The sequence below is a fragment of the Calonectris borealis genome, chromosome 10 (assembly GCF_964195595.1).
Source record: "Calonectris borealis chromosome 10, bCalBor7.hap1.2, whole genome shotgun sequence".
Classification (NCBI taxonomy): domain Eukaryota; kingdom Metazoa; phylum Chordata; class Aves; order Procellariiformes; family Procellariidae; genus Calonectris; species Calonectris borealis.
In genome coordinates, this window is record NC_134321.1 from 7,921,449 (window position 1) to 7,948,240 (window position 26,792).

Genomic DNA, 26,792 nt, shown 5'->3' on the forward strand with positions numbered 1-26,792 from the left:
TTGGGGAGATTAAGTTTTTTTTGTATCGAAGTTTTAAAGAAAAGAGAGAAGTTTTTTTCCTTCCAATAATTGTGGCAGCTTGTGTAGTAGTGTAGAGTAGTGTAGTTGTGGGGAACAAACAGGCAGTCTGGCTCCTGGGAAGATCTACTGTCCGTTCTTGTTCACTGTATTTCTGTTTCAAGACTCCACTGCATGTCTTCCACTAAATTGGGAAATTCCTTCAGGGTGGGTGAAAAGGATTGTGCAATGTTTACAAAACCCTTAAGTTTTCCTGGAAAGCCAGTGAACTCAGCTTATCTGACTTGCATGGTTTTGTGTCTCTCCTTGCTCTGTGAGTTGGCAATTCATCTTGCAAGAGTTTGCAGTACACTTAGTCCCGAGTCCTGTCTTGGCCCCTCATCTTTCCCAAAGCCCTCTCCTCCCAGACTTCTGTCTCTAACATTAAGCAAAAGGTTTGAGAGTGTTTTATTTTGTGCCTACTCTATTATTCTACTCAAATATAACCTACTCAAAACTCGTACCAAGCCACATGAAGATCCAATAGTTAATGAAAAACAATTTTTAATACTATGCTGTCTTAAGCTCAGCCACTCAGCCAAACATAACAGGGAGCTGATGGGTGTTTTGTTTCTCAGCAGCTGAGTGCCTCTACTGACCAGTTCACAGCTTGGTTTTAGTGCTAGCCCTTGACTTATGAAACTCTTGGACTGGGTTACACCTTCTCTTTGGCAATTTGTAGAAATCAGATAGCTTTGCAAGTAGCTGTGAAAAAAAAACAGATATAAAGGAAGATAGGTTGTACCTCCAGATAAACTACTTCCTATAATGTGAAAGTACAAATAAGACAAGGAGGTATTTGTTTAAAAATGCTGTTTGCGTGGGAGCGACCCTACATCCCCAGGTCTCCTGTGACTTTTTTCAAAGTAGATTTTAAGCTCTCACCTCCCCCACACCTTTGGCCTGTTGTATTTAATACGGATGTGCACATTCGCATGGAATAGTTATCTTAATCCCTGTTCTGCTTTTCCATAGCTGCTCTGGGCATGCAGCATAGAGCACTGCTGTGCCTCTGCATGGTTAGGCTTGAGATGGCTGATGTGGGGCAGCCCTGAGCAAGTGCTATAGGGATCAGGTTAGGCTTGGGTTGAGATAGTCCGGAGTGAATCTACAGGATTAAAAATAACCAGCTAATAAGGGTGCTTTGTAATTATCCAGTATATGTAATTAATTTACCATCTTCAGCTGTATCCTTTTCCAAGGTAGACAAAATTTCTACTGAAAGTAATTATAATTTTTACATAGAAGAAAGGTGGTCCTTTTGAAATAAAGGTCTGTGTCATGGTTGCAGCATTATCTAGACTTCTAAAAATGTATATATGAGAGAAACTGAATATAAATGCGTATATATAATCACCATGTTAATTTACTTTCAGCTAATTTCACTTCCCATAAGTCACATACACACTTACACAAATGGCAATTTTCATTCACTTCTGTGCCAATATTTAAAAGCAGAACATTACAGTGCAATCTCATTACTACAGCTTTATTGATTTATAAAATTACACTTTATTACACTAATCCATATATTAGAAAGAATAAAATTGTGCATAGTTGCAGCTAAGGTCTTCTCGCCAAGGAGGTACATAGTTTGCTTTTTCATCACTAGTTCACAATTTAAATTAGTGGATGTCATGCTGTTGGACTCCATGAACACAGGATTAATGGCAAACTCATTAGTTCATGAAGTTTAATCTTCTTGGTGGGCGTCCCACCTTGTGGGAAATGAGAGGGATTTGGCTGCAGGTGTCTGGTGAGGTAACAGTAATCACTCAAAGAGAGGGATCCAGAAGGCGAGCTGCTGCTATTGCGAACCCCAGAACATTTATTATTTATGTTTTATTTGATGCCAGAATACTCTTTTTTCCTTAGCAAATGAATGCTCTGAAGGACACAAGAAGAGGTTGTAACTGCATTAGCAACTGCGACACTGCAGTAGTACCATCAGTGGTACTTTCCCAGGTCAGGGAGGTGCTGCATATTTGGCATAGATCCTTAGATAGGTCTTTTTTAAGTGGCTTTCTTGGGGAGTGTGGCAGGTTTTGTACCCTTACTTCTTCTAGTCATCAGGTAATTATCAGTTTCTTTTAAATTGATATTACAGTCGAGAGTGAACCCCCTCATGCTGAATTGGCTTTGTGTAGCCACAGCATGGTGTTTCGCGACACATACAAACGAGCTTGCAAAGCCCCGACGCAGCAGCAAGTTATTTTTGTCCCTTTTAATCTGTTAGACCCTGGTCCTGATCTGTAGGGTTTCCTAAATCCCATTGATTTCTCTAGAATTAGGCTCCTGAAGTCCTTTGAGAGCCTGGGTCTGGCTGATCTTGTGCTATAAAAAGGAAACAAACCCACTGTCTCTACCTCAAAATGCTATAAAGATAAATGTGTTGAGGATTATCAATGTTCTTATTCGGTGGCAGTGAAGGCCACAGGAATACCAAAAATAGATTTAAAAGGGACAAAAATAACTGGCTGCCTGGAGGGTATACAAACTCCGAGCTGTTGCTGTGCGGCTTGGCTGAATCATTTCTCCAGGGAGGCTCCAGGCAGTCAGTACTTTGAGAGAAAGGGCCAGAGAGGTGCAACTGGACACGGCGCCTCAGAAAGAGGGAAAACGGCTTTTATGTGCGCTGAGGGTTGACTGCCATTGCTGCGTGCGTGGCCGGCACAGTCCTTTGAGCAAGAGGGGATCCTCACAAGCAGCTGCTGTGGGATCCAGCTTTGGCCACTTGGTGTTGCTGGAAAGGCTGGTGGGAGCAGAAGGAGATACTGAGCTCTTTGTACAAATCCTTTCCATCTCCCCCTATAGAAGAAAAATGACTTTAGACCACAGCCACAAAATGCATTTCTCTGTGAAATGTGTCTGTAGAAAGACAGGTTTGTCTTGGTCAGCTGTTTTCTGCATTTAATCAGTCATTCCTGCTGACCACGGTAACAGAAATTTGCTTTTAGTACTGCAGTTATCTGTGTGGCCAGGAAGAGTCAATCAGCATCTGTTCCTGTGCATGCATCATTAACAGAGCTGTGAATTAATTTCTAGCGACAGACCACATTCTCCTTTGGACTGAATTTCTACTCTGCCACCGAGACACTTTGAATGCTTGTCACGTTCTTGTGGTTTATAGGTATCAAGTCACTGGCTAGAGAAGGGACAGACAACATTTAAAATCCCAGAATGAGCTTCCTGAGTTTCAAGTTTCAGGAGAAAATTATATTTATAAGTCAAGCATGTTTGGTTTGTAACGGACTAGACCTCTCTGAAACTTCCATATCTTCGTTTATAGTTGTAACTATAAATTACCCCTTACTCCTAATCATAGGTAAGTGGGGACACACACGTGTGTAATGGATAGCATAACAGTGTCCAAATACAATTCCTTCTGCTGCTGTTGAAGAAAAACAGTCAGTAGTCTTAGTTTGGATAACCCCAGAAGTCAATAAGATGAAGTAGTTGTGTGTGCAGCGTTTTCTTACGATAGGTTTTTTGTTCATGTAGATAAGGCTATTTCTACTACTGTGCTGCAGATTAAGTTCTGCCTTAAGCTTGGCTGCTAATCAGGTTGCCTCTTCTGGAGACAGACCAGGTTGTCTTTGTCTTTTCCCTTCTCCACTTGCCATTAGCAGATCTGTGGAGTTTGTCCTGCCTTCCAGTTATCTGGCACCGTAGGTGACAGATGCAGGAGAGGCAGAGCAGGCTTTCCAAATTATCCTGTGACATGAGGGAAGAAGGTGACCTCTAAACACTGTGCAGAGGGAAGAGGGGCTGTTTTCCTTGGCAGCTGAAGATTTTTTCAGTGTAGGTGATGAGAGCAGTCTCTTCTTGCTGAAGGAAGAAAAATACCAGTCTTTGAGAGCAATGGCAAGAACAACATCCTTCCTTCTAACCTGCCTGCAAACAGCCTCTCAGCAAACCCCTGCAACAGCACTTGGCATTGCAGCTTCGTGAGTCAGTAGCATCCCTGTACACTTCACATTAAAACCTTATTTACTACGGTTTCATTCACCTGTGGTAACCACCAGTGACTTGGGTTTGTATAAAATACGGTCGTAGCAACTATGTCATTACTCTGAGTGTACAACTCCCACATTGTCTGTCATTTTAAGAGAAGGTGGTCCGTGGAGATGAGAAGCAAATGATTGTGGTTTGATCAGCTGTATTTTGGTGGCTCACCAGATTATCATTGGCAGCCAGTGGAATTGGATAAGGAGTTTGCAGAAATCATTGCTTTGCAAATGGGTGATGTAGGTGTTGCGCACTTGAGAAGTCAACTTCTAAATGACTTGCTAGGGGCTGTTCTGGTGCATGGTAACAGAATTACTGCTCAAGAACTGTTTTTGGTTTTGTTTTAACAAGAAAGTAATTGAAGTGACTACGGCCCCTTTGAAGTCTTTACAATAAGCAAAGATTCTGATTAATTTAGCAGCAGGGCATCAGTGGCTATTAACAGCTTAACATGAGGCTCTGATAGATTGATAAGGAGCTAAACAGCCCCTAAATCACATATTAACAATCTGGCCATACTATAATTGAGGCTCATGTTGGGTAATTATCAGCACGGTTGATAGGCAACACAAGAGCAGCAGCTATTTGTCTTTTAAATGGGCACTTAAATTATTCAGAATAATAGTTGATAGTCATCAGTACGTCTGAGCCACAGTCCACTTATTCTAGGCATGGATGACAAGCTTTAATTTAGTTAGCTTAAGTACAAGCACTGGGCTCTGCGTGGGCAAACTCACCTATGTCTATACGTAATTTCTCAGGTGGCGTCTCCAGCCCGTGATGAGATCCCTCTTCTGTGGCCCAGGCATTAGTGGTACATTAAGAAACTAGGATGCAGCTAGCTTGGATGTGATAACTAAACCAACCCGGGCAAACGTTTCACCTAGCATCTGAGCCACGTATGTTATATGTAGTTTTACCTCCCCAGGCGGACAGAGAAGGTAAAACCTGCAATGCTAACCAGTAGCCTTATTTTTATTTACTTATTTATTTTCTTAAGTCTGCTGTGGTTGCAGAAGATTTGAGCAATTCCCCTATGAATTTAATGTTTCTAACTAGTTTTATATGTTGTGGGACATTCTAGCCAAATAAGAGTGAAAGTTTATGAACCATTAAATGTGCAGAAGGAGTCGGTAACCACTCGGTTGCTCCTCCAGTTCCTTCTTGTTGTAGCGTTAGCAATTCTGAGCTAGTCACGCAGTGGGACATAGCTCAAATTAATTAGCTAAATTGCTACCTAATGGCAATAAGATTTGATGCCACTTAATATTTCGGTGCAAACATGGCAGGCAGGTTAACATATTTAGATACGATTGGCTCGCCTTTTCTAGTGGAGCATCTTAACTCCTGTTTGGGCCGCCTACAGCACTCATTGTGCTCAGTTAATTCTGCCATTAGCAGTGGTCTGATCTGCTGTTAGCTCTGATAAAATGTACAGTCATCTCCATAGCCCTCTCCTTCAGGGATGACCATCCTGTGGTAAGGATGCTGAAATGCAATTTAAAGGGGAGGGAGGAAGGACAAACACAATATGCTTTGTACATAATTAAGTCACATTAATGATGAGACACTTAACTACAATTTGGAGTTTATCAGCAGAAAGCTCCAACGGTAGCTTGTAGCCTGCGATGGTGTTGGGCTGTGCACACACATGCTGCACAGTAGTCGAGCAGTTGTTTCAGGCTGTGGAAGAGATCGGGGCGGAAGGTGCTGATTATTCTTAGCGTCCTGTGCCTGAGAAAAGTCATCGAGTTTGCTTACGCGCCTCTTGGTTTTCTTTTCTTTCCCCCTTTCTTTCCGCCCGCCCTCTCCTCCCACCCCCCTTGTGAAGCAACCCTTCTGGCTTTGTTGTAAGTGTGGTTTGTAATCATTGTACACATCCCAGATGGTTCATGAAAACTCTTTGAAATGCCATCTGCCAGGCGTGTGTCCAGCCGGCAGCCTGTCATTCTGCTACAAGAAAAACGGAGGCGGGTTTTCCCTTCCCCCTGCCTTTCTGAATTGCATTCAGTAACACTTGCTCAGATGTGAAGCAGGATAACAGCCCGAGCATCTGCAAGCAATCTTCGCTCTAGACAGCAACATGGAAAGTTGTTGGGTTTTTCGCCTTTGCCCAGATAAGATATCCCAACCAGCGTAGTTTTTATTTTCCCTCTGTTTGGTGCTGGAGACCGACGCGAGGTGACAAATGTTATCTCTGTGATGTAATGTTTTTCTTTTACGCGGCGACTTGGTGTTTCTAATGCATTCAGTGTGTGTTGGAGGCAATCGCGCTGATAGCAAGCACATCTGCGATTTTTCGACTTGAACATATTCAGGAAATTAAGAACACTGAGATGAAACAAATAGATCCATTAAAATGGCTCAGAGGAATTATGGCAGAGATATAATTGTCATGTCAAATAGGCAGCCAGCACTAGTAAACTGTTGACTGCAATTTCACTGCTATAAAAATTCAGAAGGAAAAAAATTATTAATAAATACTCTCTGTGGGAAGATACAGATAAAGAAAAGAAGGCGGCTTTAAAAGATAAAGTAAAATGAATCCCGAAGTTCCCTGATTTGTGTGTTGTCAGTTACTGGGAAAAAGTATGTCGTGATCTTTGTCATTCGGCTGGCGTGCAGCATGGCTCAGGGTGATGTTTGACTGATGCATTGGACGCGGGGCGCTACAGAGTCTAATTCTCACTTCCATTGTTCTCCAGGCATGGGACAGCTCGAGCGCATCCTTGGACATACTTATTGCTGAAGCTTTCCATTCTTCCTCCTTACCTCTTTGTGGGCCTGGTTTAGGGGAACCTGGCAGGGGTCAAGAGCCACGATGCCCTGGAGAGGGTCCTCACAGCCTGAACGTTCACAGCGATGTTGGTGCTCAGGGAGGAGGTGCTGTGTCCAAGCTGTGCCCCTTCATTCTGGGTGCCTGCATGCTCCTTGCATTGCCCTCTCAGCCTCGCTGCCTGCCTTTAGATGGAAATGCAGATGCTAAGGGAGAGGCATGTGGTGCAGTTCCAGTATTTCTCTGGTCTAGATCTGTGAAAGACATCTGTCCTCTGTTACAAACTACGTGGTAAAAATCATTGTAGTCTTACTGTAAGGATTCAAGAATACAAAGAATGCAAAATTGAATCCTTTCTAATAGGAAAGAGTAATTCTGCTAGTAGGGTGAAGATATCCATCATAATTTCCATCCCCTTTTTTGGTTTTCCTCCTCCTGCCTTCACCCATTCACACAGCTCCAAGAGAAGGAATGATAGAAAAAGCACGGGAATTTATAGACTATCTGAAGGCTGATGGTAAATAATAAAAAAAGAGAGCGAGTTTCTATTTTGAAACAAGAAATGGAGGATGTTAGAGAAAGTGGATGTCTATCAAGGAAATTAATCCAGTGATAGTCTTTCAAGAGTGTCACTCTGTCAAGACTGACCTCTTGAACAGTCTCTCAGATGAATAGGGCATAAGCAGACTTTCCGCTTCCCTGGCACTTGAGGAAAACATTTGCCAGATGCAGGCATGGTAAATTTATGCTCTTTCAACTTCTGAGAGCTGGAATCTTCCCAATTAGTTTCCAGAAGCTTTATACTTTCTTCAGTCTTTTTATAGAGGGTTTAAGAAATTGTATGCACTGAGAAGTCACTGCCCAGGGGCCGGAAGAGTCCCACAGAAGCGAGAAATCATGCTTCATTAAATGTTAGGTATGGTTTCCACATCTCTAAAGTTATTCCCAAGCCAGCAGATTGGTTGTGGCCACAGCCCTTGGACACCTCCAACTCTCTAACGCTGCTCTTTCTTCTAAAGTTCAGTTTTCTGTACCATCTGTAAATTTGTCATTTATATTTAATCTCAGATGTACAGAATTCAGCCATCTCCTAGCCTCCAGAGTCATGGAAAATAAAGGCTATTGAACAGAAATTGATTCTAATCAATTAAGCTGTGCTCAGTGACCTAAAATGCAGTGGCCCAAACCATCTTAGCAAAAAGTCATGAAATGACTCATCTTGCACCATGCTTCAAAGGGCTGTAAATTGGTCAGAAGGGAGAAGTTTCAGAGCTGGCAGAGTAGCAGTGATCAGAGCCTCATTCTCCATGGGTAGTATTTAAATTGTGAAGTGCTAGAGAGAGATTCAGTGTGAATTATGACTCAAAAGAAAAAGTGTTTCTTTAACTGGAATGAGCTTATAGGTGAACTTCTGTGCAGGTTGTCTCTTTAGCGAGCATGTGTGAACGGTGCATCAAAACTGTCTCACGGTACTTTTTAATGCTGAGTAAAAAATAATAGCATAAATAGAGGTAAAATATTAAGAAGAGATAAGGGAGAAAAGATCTTTGTAATGTGAAAGAATACTTGGTGAGATAAAGTGATACAGAAATAATGGAAATTAGAAGTTGCCTTATGTGAGAATACAGGTTGCAATTTTAGTGAAGTTGAAGTATGAGAGACTGTGCTAATGGCAAGAAGGTAATTGCTGGCATATTCCCAGATACCAGACTCTTCCAGCTGTGTTTCTGCATGTGATATGAGAGATTTCTTTGCCAGAGAGTCTTTCTGGGAATATCAAAAACATTGTTGTTGGGTGGAACTACTGGTACCGCCAGCTCAACCTGTGATCTATGTCTTGTCTTGTTTTTATGTGGACTCCTAACTTTTAGCTGAACTCTTGGCACAACTCTCTGTGTAGCTCACTGAATTGTATTTACAGATACTGTTGGATCTTTAAGATAATTTTTTATTGTCCCTTTTAACTCTTGATAAGAAAACAGCTATATTAACGTGTTAATTTTTCCTTTCAGGCACAACCCGCCCTCCAAGAGAAGGAGAAGTGCCTGGTGTGGACTATAACTTTCTGACTGTGGAGGAGTTTCTGGAGTTGGAGCGAAGTGGGACCCTTCTGGAAGTAGGAACTTACGAAGGTATGGAGCCACGGGCAGTGAAAAAGCACTTCAAATAACCCTGGTAGGACACCAGACTTGCAACACCCTTGCTCGTGTTAACCAGCTCGAGTTAGGACCTCACTTTCCATCGTAGTGCTCTACTTCCCTTTTCTCTGTGTACCCTGAGAGAGGGAATTCCAATATTGCTGTGCTTTTGTCTTTCCTTCAAGTTAACTACCTCAAAAGATTAACATCAGTAGGCCAGGAAAATCCAATATGAAATCTGGTAAAGAAATACCGAGGGAAGACAGCTTGGCAGTGAATGAAAATGCATCTTTTCTTTGTATCTGCTATAGCCCATCTCCTTGTTCATTTTTTCTTCCCTCCTGCTGTCTCTCTTTCCCTTCATCTTACCTAAGTACACATCCTTCATCACCCAATTGTGTCTCACTGTGCAGCTAAATGATACACTGCTTTTGGCCGGTTTTTTCTTCTTCATTCTTGGATAATTACTTCTAATGTGGGTCATTGTGTTGATCCTTTTTACAGCACAGCTTTACAAACAACAGCACTGAGGCAGCCAAGGGGCACTGAAATGTCACTAGGGTGACAGCAGGAAAAAGATAGCTTTGACTTCCAAGAAAATGCAAGGCAAATTGGCCATATTTAGGTACACAATAGGATTTGTGTAACTAAACCTGCAATCTATATCTCCTTTAAATTGAAAACTCCTTTTGGGGTGGGTGGGTTTTTTTTTTCTTTTTTCTTTTTTTTTCTGCTGGAGAACATTCAAATGTACCTCTTGAGAAGACAATAAAAGAAATACATTACAGGCTTGAAAGTCTTTCCAGTGTACTTCAGTTCATTCATGTCATATTTCCATTTGCAAGAAGTTAAATGGATCTTGTCATAATTACGAGAAGTTGAAAAAGCCTTATTCTTGCAGCCGTTAATAAGTAACATGAAATACATTTAAAAATATGAACTACACACAAATAGCTGATATTTGTCTTTGAAAAGTAGTCATTGAATATGAACAAAATATTTTGGTTTTGGTTTTGGTTTTCAAGCTCTGAAAAAAAGTCCTGATACAGTGTTTGTTTAGTCTACTTCTTTAAAAATTCCCTGTAAGGTCACCTTTAAACCTTGCACTTATTCCCAACTGCAGACGATTGCAGTGTCAAGCCTGGTTTGCATGAAGATGCTAAATGTGTAATTTGGTTTCACTCTTCCACCTCTCTGAGCTGATTAGCTCCATCAGCACCAATGCTAACGTTCCAGCAGCAGCACTTCACCAAAAAGAGCTTTTTCCTCTCTATGTTTCTAATTATAACACTAAATTAGTTTTCTTTGTTATGGTGCTCGAAATAGATCAGCTGAACTGCCTCGCCATTACTTCCTGATCGTATTTGTTCTGGTGACCTTTCCACTTGGAAAGACAAAATGGGTAACTGTCTGTAAGTTGGCTCCTGGGACTTGCTGGGAATTAGTTTTCAGGAAATGCTGTACTCATCTGGGACAGTTCTAACATGGTCATTTCGTTGCTTATGTGATTATATGCAGTAGCAGCTAAACTGTTTAGATTTCATGGGTTGTTCTTTTGAGTTGCCGAAGATTAGGTTGATTTCTCATGTCTAATGTGTATTTCATTTCTGTGGGTGATAGAAGTGTCTGAGCTTTAAAGGAATAATTTGTCAGAAGTGCTGAGAAGCCTCTTTCCCCGTTGACATCAGTGATGCTGGTGCATAGTGGTTCTGGAGAGCTGGCCCATGGAAGGAAAAATCAATAAGAATAAAGCAAATAATGATGATGCATGTGTGCACATATGCATCAAGACACATTACTATTTGATTGTAATGTGAAATAAATAAAGTTCATTTTTCACTTACAGCTTCAAGAAATGATTTTGCTGCCTTCCGAGATTTCTTTAATGGCTTTGTTGTACTTTTTTTGGAAATCTTATTTTACAACTGTATTGATCAAGACAGTGTTGATCAAGACAGTGTTGATCTTGATTAGATCTTGGAAGATGGTGTGATTCAGTCTCAATGCTGCAATCATCAGCAATTTTGTCTATTAAAAAAAACCCATCCACCAAAAAACCCAGACCACAAAGTAAGTTAGAATTCTAATGTCCAAATCTTTGTTATTACCCAGCTTTATAGTCTTAGATTACTTTAATTATCATTTATTTTATGCTGTATTTTGCTGCCTCCTTTTTTGTTTTTTTTTTGTTTGTTTGGTTGGTTGGTTGGTTTTTTTAATGTACTACTGTGATGAAGTTGATTGTATTTTTGACCCTGACAGTGATGGCTTATTCTAAACCAGAGGGAAGGAACCCAACAAAAGCAAATAATCTATTTCTCTCTGGAGAATAATAAAATAATACCTTTAATGCATGGCTTTTATTATTAATAATGCTACCTATTGTACTGAGTAGGAATCAAACAATTGCAAAGATAGGGTCGCTTTTTATTACAATGTAATTAGGTGATTTAGAGATGAAGGAAGGGCAATGCTATGAAATGGAGAGTAGTGATGTTGAATGGGGAAGTTTTCATGTGCCCGGCAGCCACAAGCTCATGTAGCTCAAGCAGGCTAGTGGTTTGGGGTCAGGGTGGTCCCGAGGTGCCTTTTGGCCCTCAATTTCTAAGAATCTGTATATGGTGTGTGGGGGAGATGGATGTATGCTCTGTATTTCTGTGCTATGTTTCAGCAGCTGGAGCGGAAGTCTGACCCAAATGATCAAGATAAAGTTTTGGCATTACTGGATGACATGTTTGCCTCGTGAAGGCATAAAGCCACCCAGATACTGGCACTATTGTTGGGAAAAACCTTGCAGGAGAAGACGTAACACAAGCATTTGTTTAGTAACAGTTACTGAAGAGAATTGGGGAGAAAGATTAGAAAATAGGGAGCCGTCAGAAGAGGAGTAATACACAGGACACTGATGCTGATATGGATACTATTGATCTGGAAAGAAGAAAGAACAAGCAGAAGAGAACAGTTGGAAACCGTAAAGGAGTAGGAGAGTGTATCAGGTTTTGAAAGAAAAACCTGCATTTTGAAAGTGCTCTAATCGCAAAGAGAGAAACTGCAAGCTGAATAGGACAAAAAAGGTGTTGCCTACCTACTGGGCTACATAATGTCATTATTATTTCCTCTTTTGTGCTGCAAATAGGTTCCTCTGGGCAGTTTTTGATTCGTACCCTGGTGAATGCAGAGCAGGCATGGCAGCTGCTTTTCTGCTCACCTGTGACCTTCCTGGTGTGTTCTGCACCCAAAATGCTCCAAAAACCCTGATCGGGTGGGAGGGGATGTTTGAAAGCCTTAATTCCCGAGGTTCTCAGTTCCAGTTTTAACATGCTGCTTTTTAACCATAAATCCTAGAAACTACTTTTTTCCCCTAATGAAAGGTACATGTTGATCCCATGAATCCAGGAGCTGGAGCTGAAATCCTGGAAGACCTGCTCAAAGCACCAGTTTTGGCGTTTTTTGCACCATGTGCATGCTGGTAAAGCTGCACGCAACACGCTCAAGCCAAGTAATTCCCCTTGACAATATTCATTAGGAAGGAAAAATCTTTTTGGACTGCACATTCATCTAGGCCTTCTGGTGGATAGGAAACCATGATAATTGTAATCTCAGGCATTTATTGACTGATCCTTCAGGGCATAAAATACTGATGGATGCATGGAAGCAATTGTGTAGGTTACTAATTATTTAGCAATTACTCCTGCATTTGAGTTGTGGGCTCTCACAGGGACCCCAAGGGAGGGCTGTTTTGAGCAGAACCGCAACTTCTAGATTTTATTCCCATTTCTTCTCCCGCTGCTGAGTGGCAGATCAGGTAACTGCTCTATACTTCAGGTTACTGGCCTGGAGAATATTAAAACAACACTTACTTCTCTCTTCATTAATATTTCAGCAGATATCCTGTGCCTGCAGTTATCTGCTATTACAGGGAGGGAGAGAGCAGAAGCGGGAGATAGGTAGGGAGGTAGAAGCAATGGTATTTCAGAGGGCTGTGCTGAATGCAGCAGTGGAGATGGGTGCTGTGCAGAGACACATGGGGACATTAGCGTGGTGGCTGAATTTTGAATGGGGATGGCTGTGTCACCGGGGTCTGGTGAGGCTGTATTAATGAATGCCTGCCCAGCACTTAGTGATCCTCAGAAGAAAAAGTGCTGCACTTCATAACATGTGAAGGGTTATTACATTATAGCGTATTATTGTCAAGGCATCATCTTTCATTCTCAGGACAAGTGTTATGTGATTGCCAAGAGAAGTAATAAGTAATCTGCATTAGTCTCATGACTAAGATGTAATGGGGTGACTTGCTAACATTTTTAAAGTGTATAAAACTAGCTACTGTAGACAGGGTCTCCGATTGTGGTACTTAATGAGTGTAATAAATTACCTTAATAGTGCAGTTAGAATTTCAGCTGAAGTAGAGAGGTGTGTTCAGCAACATGCTGCAAATCAAGATGCCTTTAGCCTAATTTATCTGATGTGCTAGCTTTCCTTGGGTTTCTTTGCACCAGCCCTGCTCCCCCAGCTTCTGCAAAAATGGCTGGATTCTCTTTGCTGCTCTTCTGGTGTCTTTGCAGCCTGCGGGTCTCGCCAACTTGGTACAACCTTGAAATGAGAGCTGTGTCTGTGGCATGCAAAACATGACAGGAAGATTGGGCGAGTAAGGGTGGCAGATGCTGGGAATGCCCATGCAGCGGAACAACATGTTCCGCTTAATAAGATAAGATCCGCTTATTAATGTCTCCATACTACAGATTGACTCAATAAATCATAATGGCTCCTTTAGCACCATTATAATGTATCATGTCGAATATCCACTTATTAACATCTGTGCACTGCAGAAAGATTCCTGTTCTATCTTTGGCTTTTATACTTTGCTTTCTTTTTTTTTTTTATTTTTTTTTTTTAAACCACTAGTAAGAAAAAAACACAACATGTTCTTGTGGATGTGCACGATCAGTGTTAAGCATGAGTGGTGCTATACTGAAGTGTCATCTGATAACAAGGCTTCATTCTTCAAACAGCTAAAGTGGTAGCTGAGTAACTCTCTCTAAAAGCAAATATTCAGATATCTGATAGAGTTTTAGAGTGGTTTTGAATTTCCTGTAGCATTCCTGATTGGCTTCTCTCTGTGCATTTTCAATCAGAAGTTTTCCAATGTGAGCTCTGTCTGAAATTGTTCGTTAGCAGTCCTGCTTTTCACTATTCCTTGATGCATCTTAGAACACAAACCTTGAGGGACGAGGTTGTTCCCAAAGACCTCTAGCAATAAAGGATGAGTTGGTTGGTTTTTTCCTAAGTTAGATTTCAGGTTATTTTAAGGCATTATTTACTCTCTAATCACAGTCTGATGTGTTGAAGGCAGCCGGGTACATTTCGGCATTGTTTCTGGGTACTGGATGTGCTCGGGACTGTCTCTAGAATTGGCTATTCCTCGCTGACGTTATCCAGCTCCCTTTGCAGCTCCCTTCTGCTCCAGGAGGCAGCCCAGCCTCTGCAAGCCGTGGCATTTCCCTTCCACTGCAGAGCTCGCCCTGCGCTGCGAGCTGCCATACACATGCCACGGCCTTCCGGAGAGGCAGGGTGTTAATGGGACACATCCTCATGGTGGGAGTATATATATAAATATTTCAGTATTTGCAAGAAGAAGAGTTGCATATTGCTGTGTCTGAACATCACGCTTTCTTGATTCCTACAGCCTTGTGCCTAGGTAGGGTGTGTTCCAGCTGCTTCTCCTGTGTTCTCTGTATATACCATGCACAAGCACATGCTTATTTATGTTCCCTATGGTTTTTTTTTTAATCTATTTGCATGTGGATATAACAGTTGCTCTAATATAGCTGAGTTCAGGAAACACGCTGAGCTTCCATAGCCATCTCATGCCCCATGCTACCAAGATCTTACTGCTTATGTGTTACTTTAAGTATCTTTGCTTTGTTTTGGCTTGTTAGAAATTTTCCATGCATAAAATGTGCTTGGACGCAGCTGTACATGAGTGTTAACAATAGCATGTGGCAATACCTAGTGATATCTCAACATGGGAAAAATCAGAATAAATGAGACTGATTTGATCTGTAGGTGATTTTCTGCTATGCTGTCGTTGCCTAAGGACTCTAATTGGAGTATATGTTAAATTTCAGACATAAATTGAAATGTGCATATTGTAACATTTTAACTAATTTAACAAGAAACCCAGACTGATCTTTCAGTTAAACTCACCATTAATAACTGCAAAAATTGACAGAGAATCTGCTATTTAAAGCACATTGGATTTGCATATATTGCAGGTTAATTTCTCTGAGATCTCTTTCCTTGCCTATGTTTTGCTTCCGATCCAGATGCTGTATCTGCGGCCGCCTCCCGGTTGCCTGGATACTCTGAATTTCCTCAAGGCAATTGCTAATCAATGTGCAGTTGCAGCTAGGTGAATCCCACAGACAGCAGCCAGATCTGTCATCTAAATGTAGAAATCTGTAGCAGAATGTGATCTGGGAAGAGAACAGACAAAACACTGTACAGGAGCTCTGCTCCCAGGAATCAATTAATCCTGTGCTAATCAGACAGAAGCACACTTGCTGGATTAGATGAGCAGAGGCTCTTTTGCTAAAATTAAGGGTCAATTGTTTTGGTTCTTGTACGATGCAGAGAAGAGCTGCATCTCAGTAGAGAAAACAATTACATTAATAATTACATTTAAAGTCTTCGTGTCAAGGCCTTGCTTAATTTTGCTGCTTATCTCCAAGTCTCTTTCCCAAAATACCCGTTTGCATCAATACAGTAAGCTACGAACTGCTTTTTAAAACATGAGCTGTTAATGGAGTCCTTGTTAACACAGAGTGGTAGCTTTGAAGATCAGATGCACTTCTCATGGACGCAGGGTCCTCTGTGCTACACAGAGGCTTTTGAGTTTCTTGGGTTTTTTTATAATTGCAAAATTACGCCTCACAGTAGGCGTCGGTAAATTCAGAACTGCGAGTACTCTGCTCAGTACTTTCCTGAGAGACAAATGCACTCCCAGTCCCAGGCCTAATCTCTTCACACCAAAAAGCAAGAGAAATTCTCCTCCCCCCAAAAAAAGATAATAGCTACCGCAAAGCCACCGCCTGCGGATTAAATAACTGAAATATATGGTTTGGGACCACAGTCTTCAATCGGCATTGTACCATTAGGATTAATGCTGAAGCTCGTGCTTGACCTTGCATGCAGCTCCTCCACCTTCTTTCACCTCTCCATGTCAGCTCTGCTGCCCTGTCCCCACCCCAGCAACCCCTGTGGTCTCATCTTCCCTCTCTGCAAGGTGAAACACCTACTTTCCTATCCATTCCACTTTAGACCCTTTTAGCTGGTATCTCTGTTCTTGTGCATTTCTAGAAACAGTATCTTGGATGGATGGAGTCCTTTCAACTCAAATTGAACGGAATGGTGATTGACAAAAGTTTTTATGGGTTAGATTCATAGTTATTTTACTTATGGGTAGCTAATCGGTGTATTTTTGTGACCTACATTTCAAATTCCACGTCACGTAAAAAAGTTAAGGTTGTCTGTGAATCTATTGCCCATCAGGGGAATATTTAATAAGAATGTTGTGTCATTTTGAAATACAAGAAAAGTTTTCCATTATCACTAGGCTTTTAAAACGTAAAAAGAAAGTTCTCTTGGCTGACAGCGTTGCTTTAATTCGTAAGCTGCAGGACAGGGTAGAGGCTGCTGTAGATTGCTTTCATTGATTATGATCACTGCTTGAATTGGCAGAGGAAGAAGTGTTATGATGATGAGAACTTGTCTTATTGTTGTGATTAGCTGTTACCAAAGTCTAATTACTGTGCTTGATGCTAAAATGTGTAAGCTGCTGACACTTACAGATAAGGAGATGAAAAGAAATCAACTCATTCCAAATAGCTATTCTGGTTTTTTTCATTATTATTGTTATTTTCGTGCACTCTCCTGAGTGGCGCTTTAGAGTGCATGGATTAGGTCATGGTTTTGGATGTAAAAGCTGCCGTCAAACTTTGGTTATGGTTAAATAAGCTTTAAGCACCAAGGGACTGAATAAAATAAAGGTTAGTGAAAGGTGATGACAGGAATTCAGTTAATGGCATGTGCATCTGCTGAGTGAATGCATTGTTATTAGCTATTAATTTGGTTGCTGTAGGCAGGATCCAAATGTGATGGAGAAGAGGGTAAAGCGTAGGAGCCCGGTTCCCATAGAATCAGACATGGGAAAGTGCCGTTTCTGCCATGCTGGCTGCTTCAAAACTGCCATTTCCACAGAAAAGTAGAGGTTTTCCCGCTGTCTTCATCAAGAAATCGTCTTCATCTGGGAGATGGGCTGCTGCTTTCCCGCTTTGAGACATCACGTTAGGGACACAGTCTTCAGAAGTTTTGCGGAGCTTCGCTTGAGCTGTTGGGGGAGCTCTGCACCCCAGGGAGTCCTGCCATAACTACTGTGCTGACTTTAGAAAATGTTTTGGGATCCTCTGGGATGACAGATGCTTGTGTATGCACATGTAACGTGCTGTTAATAATTAGAGCTGATTGGATATTCAATACAAATTACACTGGCTATGAAGTTAGCCCCTTCTTTAGGCTTACAAGTGGCTAACAAAACACTGTTAAAGCATATTTTTAAATGTATGTTTTTTCATAAACATTGACAGATTTAATTTAAACAAATAATGTCAAGTCTGAGTGTTTTAAAACTCTTTCACTGTCAGTTGTTAGTGGTGCACGTTTGGATTTCTGAGTCACAGGGTAAATATTTTCTCTTTCTAATTTCTAGGATTAAACATGAGTTTCAATGATAATTTTAAGTGCCGGAACCTCCTAATGGTGTGTCTGCCCCCACACCTGGGCCCACATGCCATGTCTTCAAAAAAAACTTCTTAGAGAAGAGAAATAGGTCTGACTGCATCTAGCAAACATGAGGAAAAGAGAGTATTTCCATTTTCTCTCATTCTCCGTGTCACCTGCAAGCTGGGTTGGACCTTTCTTTTGCAGTTTTTCATCATGAGCTGGGTTGTTTCCCAAACCTGTATGTCCTCCTGAGAATCTGAAGGAAGAGCTGTGATTTTTTGGAATACTGACTCAGGCTGAATCTGCGTTCTGTGGAGGAAAAAGAAAAGTTCAGCCCCAAGGGCTGCATTTCCCATATTCTGCAAAACAAAACCCACACATGCGGAGCCATGCTCAGTTTCAAATTTATATTTGCTCTTTGTATGTGCTCCTACATACTTGCAGGAATCCTCTAAGACAGCACACTGTGTTGGTAGAAAATAATTATTCACTAATAGTAGTACCAACAACCATGGTTTGTTTGAAAAGTGATTAATGATTTTGGTGTAAGCAAATCTGAAATACTTTAGAGAAGCCTGTTCTTCTACTGAGGAAGAGGTCTCAGTGAACTGTTAGAAACTCCAGCCTTGCTTGTTGCTAGAGGAACTGAAAAGGAACAAAACTCAAAGATATAGTCATGTATTTCTCTGTAATTGGAGGAGGGATGGTAACATCTATGTTCTTGTCCAGGAGAAATAAAAATCCACACTAGGAACATCTATATATCCCCTTCATTCACTTTGTTCCATCCATCGCAAAAAGATGTAACGATTTACAACAGACCTGAAATAAATTTTGCACAAAATAGTAATGTGCAGTGCTATAAATAAAAACTGTTCTCATGTATATGGCACACACGTGGATCTCTCTGCTTAGCAGTTAACATCCTTAGAAAACACACATTTTGTTAGGAAAAACAAACAAACAAACCCCAAAAAACCCAAACCTCAAAGAAGCAGCATTCTTCAGGAGAAATGCCGAAGAGGATAGGATGGGAGCAGGGTTGATTATCCTTTTTCTGCCCACCTGCTTTGGTATTTTCCCTTTGCTATCTCCCCCATTTCTCCTCTTTTTGTATAAAATAGTCCTGCAGTATATAGAGCATAAGAATCATTTCTCTAGCAGTGACTGCAACCTGCTTGAGGAGTCTCCATCCCCATTAGACGCTCTTTCCAGAAGAAGTAATTTCCTTCTCCCTATAAATTATGCATCAATGTACATTTAAGATTCTGAAATGATGAACAGAAGATGAAAGCGTCGTGGAGTGTTGCTGCTCCTATGGAGCTGAATCCACGACGTTGTATACAGGCTGAAACACACCTTGTTAAGACAAACCTGCACGTGTTGCTGTCCTAGTACTCCGGCTCTAAAAGCACGGAGATAGGAGCTCCTCCGACTTCTCCAGCCTCAGCTCTGTAAGAAAGACTTTTTCTCCTCTTGGAAGGCAGTGAGTGGGAAAGATAGCAACGTGTGTCCAAATTGGTCTTCTCAGATGGACTCTGCCAGCCTGAGCCAGGGTGATTCCCGGTGTCCCTTGCTCCCGATACATCCGGAGACCTTCCAGAGTCTCAGACTGAGATCTGCGAGTGCTGGGGTATGCATGATCCCTGTGGCCTTACCCTAAAGCTGACAACACACGCAGCTTTGGGTTTGTAAGGGACTTAGATGCTTAGATGAGTTAAACAACTAGTACTTCCAAACTGAAATGAAGATATGTCATTTTGAACCTCACGTGTGTGATGGCTGAACAGTATGAAATGCGTTGGGTGAGTGGCACTACTGCATGCAGCAGTGGGGCAGGTCAATGCAGAGCTGCTTGGCTAACTTTAAACTCAGTGTCATAGCTCAGTGTATAAGTGATGTTGTTGGCTTCTGCAGCAAAAATACACATGCATATGTATAAAAATAAATGAAAAAAATATCTTTTTTAGCACAGATGAGGTTGTAAAGTGCCTTTGCACAATCTGCTTTTGGCATGTGGTTTCCATCTAGTGTAACAGGGGTAATAAAGGGGCATGTGCACTTTCTGGGGAATGGATATTAAATATATAACATAATTACGTACTGAAAAATTGAAAAATGCTTTCAGGTTATACATAGGCTATGGAGATAGGTGATGAATGTAATCAAATGTACATGCATATTTTAGAGAAGAATTCTGTGCTGCTGCCACAGTTGAAGCTGTATGTGTGCACCCCCATGTGGGTTTATACAAAGCTATATGGGAGAGCATCCTTTGTATTTTGTCATGCCAGAGAGTATAGGGAGAATTTTCAAGTTCACTGTTGGAATCTGAAGGTGGCAAATGAAAATTAATAACAATTCTTGAAAGGAAAAATTTGAGGAGTTTTATGTAAAATTGTTGTATATCACAGATCATTGTATAAAAAGTAAAAGATGCGCCTTGCAGCGGGCCTGAATTCCTATAATGCCCAGTGCTGCGGACACCGATTCCAGACCTGAGATTCCTGTGGAGTGTTTCAGGGCAAGTCAAGCACCACTGTGGTGTTTGAGGTGAAGTGAAGCAGGAACAGTGAAATACCTCTGTGCGGTTCTGGCATCAATGAACCTGCACTTATTCTGTATTTCTTCCACGGTCACATAAAATGACAGCGAAGTATGCCAAGCACTTTGCACTGTTTGCATCACATCTGGTGATGGCTGCCAAGAGCTGTGTGTTTGCGTAAGTGTGGGTGCATCTTTGTCCCTTCAAGTTTTGCTTTAAGGTCTGGTTGTTCACTTCTACCCAAATTGACCCAACTGCTGAGTTTCCTGTTAGAAGAAAGCAGTGCCACGTGGTACCTTTCCTTTTCTCTCCTTTGACAAAGTTTTCTTTTAGAGAGAGAATAGTTTTTGCTTTTTAAACGCAACATCCACCCTAAAAGAACCTGTGTATTAAAGCAGGCCATCGAGCCTTTCATCACTTATCTGGCTGATGGCAGTCATGAATTTTTTATTTTCTGCAGGGCTCACTCCAGATCTGCCACAGCATTGTGTGGGTGCACACATGTAAAAAAACTACTAATTGAAATTCAGATGTAACAAGATGAAGTTTTGCTATTCACCATGACTGCCTTTTGTTTTAGCCCTTGTACGCTCAGTGCACCTAAACAATGCAACCATTGCTTCTCCTTTTAGATTCAACACGAATAACTTAAAAGGCAAGAAATATTTCCGTGTCTGCTCTAGAGATGAAATATGCCCCCTAAAAATGGGAATGGCATGTGCATGTGTTAGTTTATTTATTTACTTACTTACTTGTGGGGAGAGACAAGAGATTTTAATGGAACTGAAAAGAAAATACAATAGAAATCTTGCTGCTATAAACTGCTCTCTTCTGAAGATGCAAATGTGTTTCTATTGCCTAGGTAACTATTATGGAACGCCCAAGCCTCCCAGCCAGCCCCTCAGTGGGAAAGTGACTTCCACCGATGCTTTGCAAAACCTGCAGTCTGGCTCCAAGCAGTCGACTCCAAAGCGAACCAAGTCTTACAATGATATGCAAAATGCTGGCATAGTGCATACAGAGAATGAGGAAGAGGATGATGTACCTGAAATGAGCAGTAGCTTCACAGGTAAAATGAAAATATCACAGTCCATCCAGTTACGATACATGGGGGGAGATTTTTGGAGGGAGATTTTTGGGGGTTTTGTTTTTAATGGGTTTCCTGCAAAGCTGTCAATCCCAGACAGAACTGACCAACGACACCGGGATGGCAGGTGTCTGGGTGCGGACAATCACATGCACAGTTGTGTCTTCTAAAAAGGCCTTGTGGGATTGAGCTTGATGAGAAAAAATGGGGAAAAGCTCAAATCCATTCGTTGCAGAAAGTTCAAGGAAGAGTTGAGCTATGGTTGACAGTTCCAGTCGTTATAAACAGTATGAAATGGCTCAACCAGGACACATTTGAAATTAATTATTACACCTTCCAAAATATGTTGCTGTCCTTTCCCCTTCCTTGCATCTAGAGATACCCATCACGTACAATTACTAGGTCCTCTTCTCCAAGGTACCTTCCAGCAAACCAAGGGCTGCTTGCTGCAGGAATGAGGTCTGAAGCATGGGTGCAAGCTCTTTATTTTTATGAAGGCCTTGTGTCCTGCTGAACAGAGATCTCAATCCCACCATAGCTACCTTTGAGCATTAGCTGAAAGATCACTGGAAACTTTTGCAATCTGAAGTCAAGTGCTGTGCAGGCAGATTCAGAGCAAAATACTATTGGAGATGAGTTGAGTTTCCATAGAAATGAACTGGAAGTTTGTGAAGCTCTGAGGGAGAAGAGCTCTTTGTCATGTCTGCAATCCTAGTATTTGTTAGCACTTAGAGTATTACTTCCTCAGCTCAGTTTCAAACACTGAATTCATCTTCCTAGCTCCCTTTGAGGTATGTACTTCGCAAGCAGCATTATCCACACCCTCAAGCCTTTCACAGCTGCTTGCTGTGGGTGCTCACCATCACTGGCGCTTGGTCCTTTGTCCTCTGGTCACTTCCTACCACCATGACAATTTTCCTTCCTGCCAAAGTCCTGACTCTAACATCTGTATAGAGCTTTAAAAGGATTTAGGCTGAGATTTAGTTTTGACCCTCTCTGGGCCAAACTGTCAAATGGATTTGAGGGTTGTGCTCTGTTACGTCTTTCTAACTCAAATCACCCCTGGCTGGCCTAATCCCTCCCAGGCTGGAGTTTCTGTCTCTGCTTACCAGCTCCTTTACAAAGTTTTGCATAAGAGTAGTTTCTCATATGTTGTAACATGGCAGCAACCTCAGCCCTTGTCACGGGATCTGATTTTGGGAGGAAAATGGTGGGAGATTCTGCTTGATGTCCTTGCTGCCTGTCTCAGTTTGGTGCCCCTGAACTGACTCTAGCATCATTTCTCTTCCTTGTTTTCCTTCACAAGACAAAATACTGGAAGGTGCAGCTCATTTATCACAGTTATCACACCCTGGCCCCTTGCCTCCATTAAATGGGCACAGAATCAAGAAAAGAGTTATTTCTCGTATACCAAAGTGATTCTTTATGCTTATTTCACATGTAAGTGGGCTAGCCATATTAAAATGCTCCTGCTTCCTTAGAAGACTTCTCGATGACTTGTGTTTTCCAGACTTTGGCATGTTTACACTCGCAGTCTTAAGCTGGCAATGATTCATTCATGCTTCTTTATCTTGTCAGCTTCTATCTAAAAATATCGAATGCCAGGAAGGCTAGAAAGTAGGCAGCTGAGGTTACTGGTGTAGTCTAGATCTTTTTCTTCCCGCTTTTCCCAGTTTATTATTTTCAGTATCTTACCTTTTTGTAAAGGCAGCACACAGAAATAGCACAGGAGCTGCAGTTAACAGCCCCGCCAAAAACCAAGGCTGTGGGTTGTGAGTTGAGGATGTCAGTGGTCTCCAGTCTCGAGAGCGGAGGTGAGGTCTTGGCCGTGAAACCCTTTCAGTCCCGCTGCTTGGGGACTTGGCAGAGTGTGACACTGATCTCTGTCTTTTGCTCAGCGTGTTGCCTGCCGTGTGTACTGGAGGCTGGTGGTCTCAGGTGATTTGGAACTACTGCCATTGATTTTCAACACCTGCAAGAACCAAGCAGAGAAAATCCCTTTGCTAGACACAAGGGTAATTTTAGAATTTGTGTGTTGTTGCCAAAACCTCTCTGTGAAGGAGTTAGGGGCACAGACCTGGTTTGTGGAGAGCATTTACTGTGATTAGGGGTAGAGAGAATGAGCAGCAGTGTTTCATGGATACAGCTCAGAACTGCATGGATATAATCATCAGAAATGTTTCCTTAGAGGAGGGAGGGCCAGACACATCATAAAATACTCCTGAGTGACTTTGACTGGAAGGATACAGTGATGAGCCGTGGAATAAACCTCCTCAGACAGCTAGAACAGGCACTAGTGAGCAGCAACACGTGGACACGTGCTGTAGTGCTGACATTCGTTTTAATTTTTAATTTAAAAAAACGCACTGCAGTAAAGACGTTCACCATTAGCTTGTTGACTTTGAGCTTCTGGCTACCTTCTGCACTTGTAAAAATCTCCCCTTTTGATCATTCTTCAAAAAGGAAATTCTATTCTCCTAATCCCTGTCCCACAATTGGCACTGCGGGAGTGAACCTGTAAGCCTGCTCAGAAGCCCATTGAACTCATCTACATCAGTGAGCCCTGGCTTCAGACAGCTTGGAAGACTTTGGTACCTCAGCAGGGCCTGTTAGAGTGAACACGGTAGCTGATCACAGCTTCTGATTTGCGCTGGCGAGGGTCTGGCTGGCAGAGTGTGTGTGGGCAAAGCAAGCTCGTCCCTGCTGGCAAAAAGACTGCAGAGTCTCTGCCCTCGGTTCATCTGTTGCTGTGTCTTGCGAATTAAAAAGCAAGAAGAGGAAAAATGTAAGGATAAACCCAGAGAAGCAAATGGGAGGAGAAAAATACTGATTTTCAATTTTATTTGTGCTTATTCATTCTACAGCAGAGTCTGGTGACCAAGACGAGCATAATACGCATATCGTAAGAGAGACAGCCCCACCGTCCGCGATTGATAGCCACACCAACGTTCCCACCACGGAACCATCTCAGAACCTCCCTCAATACCTACCTCCTTCTGCCGAGGATAACCTAGGTCCTCTGCCGGAAAACTGGGAGATGGCCTACACCGAGAACGGAGAAGTCTATTTTATAGAGTAAAGCACATTTTTGTTGTTCTAATTCCATCTCTCTCCCTCTCTCTCTGGGCATAAGTAAACCTCCATGGATGCATTTTGTGTGTGTATGTGTGCGTATTAAATATTTAGTGTATACAGTTATGTTGCAGAGCTGTAAGTTCTTTACTGCTTCTGAAGGGGTTTTGCATCTCGTGATTGGATTAACATCCAAATTACTCCTGAGTTCAAAAGCAGGGGGGATTGCTCATTTTATGAGGGTAGTTACAAAAGCAACAACACTTATAAAATATGGGCTGGTTTTTTTCATGGGTGGAATGAAAGCTCCTAATTGAAAGGGCTGAGACTTCATTTCTGGAGCCTGCCTCTGTGCATAATGCAGCAGAGAGAATTCCTCCGGTCATGTGCTCAGGCGGCAGCAGAGCCAGGGAATGGACTTCTGGTGTTGTCCTCTCGTCAGAGCAAATGGGCCAAACGTGTTAACATGCTCCAGTGGTTTGCAGAAGGCATAGCTCAGTGCAGAGCAGGCACAGTAAGTTTGGAAAAGCAAGAAGTACCTTGTGCTCTGCAGACTTTGCCTAAGAGCTGAGTGCTGTCAGCAGTTTTATGATGATATTGATTTTTTTCATGTCATAAATAATAGTCTCTAATTATACTTGTCTGGATTTATTGAGAGAGGAGTAACTTATAAAATGGGACCTGTTAGTGGAAAAGATTTCTTGCACAGAGTTTAGCTAGACATTAAAATTCAATTAGCTTTTGAAACTCAAGCCCTTAGCTGCCCAAGGAGAGGAAGGGGGTGAAGAATTGATTTTGGATTTGATGGTCTGTTTAATGCGGTCTTGGAAACTGAGATCCTCTGCCTGTGCACCAGAAGCCAGTGACAAGAAGAACCTCCTCTGCTAATGCCCCTTCTGGTACTCCCGAGAATCATGCTGGATTAGGGCAGTGAGGGGAGCAGTCCTGCTCCGTCATCAGGAGAGGGGACTTTTGGACAGGGCCAAGGAAAGGTTCATCAGAGCAGGTTTTCCCTTGGCTGCAATGGCAGGGGAACACATCAGAGAAGAGTGCCAGAAGATCTGAGGAGCTGGGAGGACTGAGAGCACTGAAGCAGCTCTTCCCCAGCTGGGTGAGGGCTGCTGTAAAAAAGGCCATTTTCCAGGGCGCTCTCAATTACCTGAAGAGGCTCCACCAACCCCCTAGTATAAGCCGAAGTCTAGATGGCACAATGCAAATTCTCATCAGCTGCATATCAGATGAAACTGAAATGTGTTCATTATACCGAACACGGTATTCTGCCCCTCATTATGTCCTCAGGGTGCCTCATTCTTTGACGTACTTTCTGGCTTTAATGTATATAACACAGCCTGAGTAATAGCCCATCCAGCCTGCCATTTTCCTCCCTGGAGGAGGACAGATGATGAGCACTACATGCTGCCCAAGCAGCCAGTTCCTCCCTTTTTTGTCCCCACGTGGGCCCCTCCTGTCTTTCCTTACAGGTGCTTCAGCAAGGGGTTCTGCTGCTGCCACCGATTTCCCCAAAACCCATCTCTATCGCTGGTATATTCTCTACGTGCATGTGTGCTCTTAGCAGTACAGGACTCTTCCACCTTAAATAATTTGTTAGACCTTTTGCAGGAGAATCATATGTGTGGTGGAAAAATATAGCCTGCATAGACTGCTGTCTGTCTGACGTGAAAATCTGGTAGCAATTGCTTCCTTCCCTGCGGTGCAGATTGACCATTTTGAGAATACATACGCATAGGGGGTGATTTTGTGCAAGAATGTGTTAGTGTGGATGCAGCACTGAATGACTGCAGTTCTGTTAATTCTAAGGACACCCTGAGCCTAGAAACAATTTCGTTTGATTTGTATCAGATTAAGAGAGCAAGCTAATGAGGTGTGTGGACCCAAGCTGGCTCAGACGTCCGTACTGTCATCTACAGCGCTTTGGGTTATCAAGTCAGGGTGCTGAAGGGAACAGTATGGGAACATCTGAGCCGCTTGCACAGAACCAGCACAGGTCCAGTGGGGCCAGAGCTGCATGTCGGATAACCGATCCTGATGGCTTGTAGCTGAAGCAATTTGGCTCTTGAGATATGTTTCTCTGATGCTTTAATTGGGATTTTCATTACCCAAAGTATTCCAGTCCCTCATGTAGATGTAGATCTATGCGTGTTACAGGTCTAACACAATCCTGTCCCTCTGCGTGTTTGATCTGAAAGGTGTTTAGCTAATTTTCTGTGCCTCAGCAAACCACACTGTGGTGAGCGAGACAAAGTTGCAAGAAATATGCAAATATTTCATTGCTCTCCTCCCACCACCCTCTTTCTCAATTAGACTACA

At 42.2% G+C, this 26,792-nt stretch overlaps 1 protein-coding gene across 4 annotated transcripts in view; it reads left to right on the forward strand.

Annotated features, from left to right (window-relative positions):
- MAGI1 (membrane associated guanylate kinase, WW and PDZ domain containing 1) overlaps positions 1-26,792 on the forward strand; it is a 356,176-nt gene that overhangs the window by 256,300 nt on the left and 73,084 nt on the right. For all 4 annotated transcript variants that reach the window (XM_075158690.1, XM_075158691.1, XM_075158692.1 and 1 more), the window contains exons 3-5: positions 8,854-8,973; positions 21,168-21,374; positions 24,257-24,467. In XM_075158690.1, the coding sequence (XP_075014791.1) occupies positions 8,854-8,973; positions 21,168-21,374; positions 24,257-24,467 (538 nt within the window). The remainder of the gene's footprint in view (positions 1-8,853; positions 8,974-21,167; positions 21,375-24,256; positions 24,468-26,792) is intronic.